This window comes from Belonocnema kinseyi, chromosome 9 (assembly GCF_010883055.1).
Source record: "Belonocnema kinseyi isolate 2016_QV_RU_SX_M_011 chromosome 9, B_treatae_v1, whole genome shotgun sequence".
NCBI lineage: Eukaryota > Metazoa > Arthropoda > Insecta > Hymenoptera > Cynipidae > Belonocnema > Belonocnema kinseyi.
Window position 1 is genome coordinate 52598012 of NC_046665.1, and position 3471 is coordinate 52601482.

The following is a 3471-nucleotide window of genomic DNA, read 5'->3' on the forward strand; positions in this document are numbered from 1 at the left end:
TATAACCCTGCAATTGGTGTAAACTGTTGGGTTATCTCAAATAAATATCAAATCAAATCAAAAGATCAAACTTTCACCAAAAACAAAATAATTGTATTTTTCGTCTAAAAATACGAATTTTTTAGAAGAAAATTTAATTTTCAAGGAAAAAATTTATTTTTGACCAAAGAATATTACTTTTTTACAAACATTTATTAATTTTATCCATGATAGTTAAATTTTCAACTAAAATAGATTATTTATAAACAAATAAGTTCTATTTTCAACAAGATAATTAAAATTTCTTCAAAACAGTAGAATGTTTAACCGAAAGAAATGAATTTTGAACAAAAAAAATATAAGTAAACTTTTTAACCAAAAATAATTAACTTTCAACCGAAAATAGTTGAATGTAAATTAATTAATGAACAGATTAATTGAAAAAGGAAAAATGTTTAACTCACTTTTAATTTGTCGACAGGCGATAATAGAATTCTTGCAATATCTATCGCCACATTTCCCTGGCCAATAATGACAGCTTCTTCTTGATCCAAATTAATTTTCAAATCTCGAGCCCAGGGCAGTCCATTGTACCAACCAACAAAATTTCTACCCGAGATTACATTTCCTAAATTCTCACCGGGAATATTTAATAGTCTATCTTGTTCAGCGCCGTATGACTAAAAAAGAAAATGTATTAATTAAATAATATTTTATTATCAAAAGCAAGGGCGTCTACTCAAATCCTGGAAAAAAATACCCTGGCCGTTCCATTTTTTACAGGTATCCCAAGTATTTACCAGGTATAATTACGATTTATTTAAAGTAAAAATTTTTATTTGTAAAATTGTATTTTATCTTTAAATCATACATATTTAAATATCGAATTTAAATTGAAATAACTCCCACTTTTTAAACAATCGATTCGGAATATTTATAAAGTTTCTTCAGTTTATTATAAATGTTTTTGTTTAATTTCTAGGGATCTAATTAATAAGCTTAATTTAGAAAATGTTGACAAATTATATTACAAGATATTCTTTAATCTATTAGCAGCATCAATTAATTAAATAATACTTAAAACATTAATCATTATGAATCTTTAACAAAAAAAATTAATTAAAAAAAAAAGAGTTTAACTTTCAACCAAGTAATTTAATTTTCATTACAAAAAAAAAGATGAATTCTGAACGAAAAAAGAGGTAGTTGATATTTCAACCAAAAGAGTCGACATTTCAGTATGAGTTGAATTCTGAAGCAAAAACCTGCATTTTTAACCAAGAAGATAAATTTCCAACCAAAAAATAATTAATTTTATATAAAATACACGAATTTCTCAACAAATTAGATGAATTTTCAACAAAAAGATCAATCTTCTGCCAACAATAGAATAGTTAAATTTCCAGTTAAAAAAGTATTGTTAAACATAAAAAAATAATTTTTAACAAAATAGTTAAATACAGTAATATAAAGCTACTTTTAAAAATTAAAAATCATTCTTATTAAATTTTATATTCCATTACAAAAAAATAAGTAATCTCTCGAAAATTTGTACTTATTTAAAACAAAAATTCTCTGACATTTCCAAGCTTTCTCAGGTATATAAAAATTCCCGAACAATTTCAGGTTTTATAGATTTTCCAGGTAGGGTAGACACCCTGGAAACAATATATTTCCCAAGAAAATTAAAAGAAGATTTAAATGTTGTTTAAATTACCAAAAGAACAGCATCATAATTTTCTCTTAACTTTTGCACACTAACGTCATGCCCTACATTTATGTTTCCCAAGAATTGAACTCTAGGATGTTTTGCAGTTTTGTTAAAAGTAGTGATTACGTTTTTAACTTCCGGATGATCAGGAGCCACCCCGTATCTTACTAATCCATAGGGTACTGGTAATCGTTCTAAAATATCAATTTGAGCATCACCAGAAACCTGAGAATTAATTATAATTATTTTTTTTTATTGAAAAATTTCTTTCGCAAATCAAAATAATTATAAACTGAAATAAAATTATAATTTACATGCGATGATCACCTTAATTATTTGTTGTGCAGCATAAAAGCCAGCCGGACCAGCTCCAACTATACAAACTTTCGGAACAAGGCTTTTGCTCGAAAGTTGTCGAATAAAATCAAAAACTATATTTGTTTTCATTTCTATAAAATCGTCCTACCTGAAATTTACTTAAATATCAATTAGGGATTAAAAATTTTTAATTATTTTGTAATTCACAGCGTCGAAAGTAACGTGTTACTTCTCATCAACGTTACTGTTAAAATAAATAAATAAAATTATTATAACTCTACCCATACAAATTTAATTAAAAAAATAAAAGTATTAAAAAATGGTATGATTTTTAATTGATAAATTTAATATCCAGAAATTTTAACTAGTTGAAGATTGAACAAATACATTTTTTAAATAACTAGCATTCAGAATTGCGCGTTACGCAAGAGTTCAGTTTTTTTTTATTTTAGGCGAAAAATTAATTTTTAATACAAAATAAAAATTTCGAATAACTATTTCTTAAAGTAGTTTGAAAAACTAACTTCGAGCGAAAATTAGATTTTAAGATCTAAAAACAAGGAAATGAGTATTGTCAGTTTGTTTTTAAAGTTATATAAATATAATTTTCTTAATATTCTTGAGAAAATTCAAAAAGATTTTTGAAGATTTCAGACGTGTCAAAAAGATGTGTAAAAAAATATTTAGGATTTTTAGCCATTTGGAAGCAATTAAAAAATAGTTGATAAATTTTAAGAAATTTTCTCAAGTTTTAAAATATTTATAATCTCTTAAAAACATCTGAAATTCAACTAAGAAGATTAATTTTCGAATGAAAAAAAAACATGTTCAAGCAATTACTGAACAGAGTAGTTGAATTTTCAACTAAAGAAGATACATTTTCAACCGATTACTTTAATTTTCAACAAAAAGGAGAAATTTTCCACAAAAAATTTAATAATTAAATTTTCAGTTCAAAATTTAATTTTCAACCAAAAAAGAACGAATTTTGAACCAAAAAGATGAATTTTTGACTAAAATGCTCAATCTTCAACTGGAATAGGTTAATTTTTAGTTACAAAATAAATTGTCACACAAAAACAAAAAGACGATGTTTCAACAAAAAATGAAAATTTTCAACCAAAGATATGAATTTTCAAATAAAAAGATCAAACTTCAACTGAAATAGGTAACCTTTCAGTTGAAAAATACATTTTCAACCGAAAAAAACAATGATTTTTCAATAAAAAAGTTAATTTTTCTTCTTTTTAACAGAATTGTTGAATTGTTCAATTCAACATAGTTGAATTCAGCCAAGAAACAAAAACAATTTCAACAAAATATTTCAATCAACTAGGTTTGCCAAGATTAATTATCAACCAACCTGAAAAGAAATTTTCTTCCAAAAACATGAATTTTTAACCAATAAGATCAGTTTTCAACCAAAGAAGACTAGTTTATAACCAAAGAGTTGACTTTTCCAC

General features: G+C 24.7%; 1 protein-coding gene across 2 annotated transcripts in view; it reads right to left on the bottom strand.

Moving 5' to 3' along the window:
* The window catches only part of LOC117179294 (NADPH:adrenodoxin oxidoreductase, mitochondrial), a 28342-nt gene that overhangs the window by 22274 nt on the left and 2597 nt on the right, over positions 1–3471 (bottom strand). The window contains exons 2-4 of one of the 2 annotated variants that reach the window (XM_033370946.1): positions 2018–2156; positions 1697–1915; positions 444–659 (exon numbers count right to left, since the gene is read on the bottom strand). In XM_033370946.1, the coding sequence (XP_033226837.1) occupies positions 444–659; positions 1697–1915; positions 2018–2137 (555 nt within the window). In that variant the 5' untranslated portion in view covers positions 2138–2156. Of the gene's footprint in view, positions 1–443; positions 660–1696; positions 1916–2017; positions 2167–3471 lie in introns of both variants that reach the window. The other variant, XM_033370947.1, reaches the window with a different exon arrangement.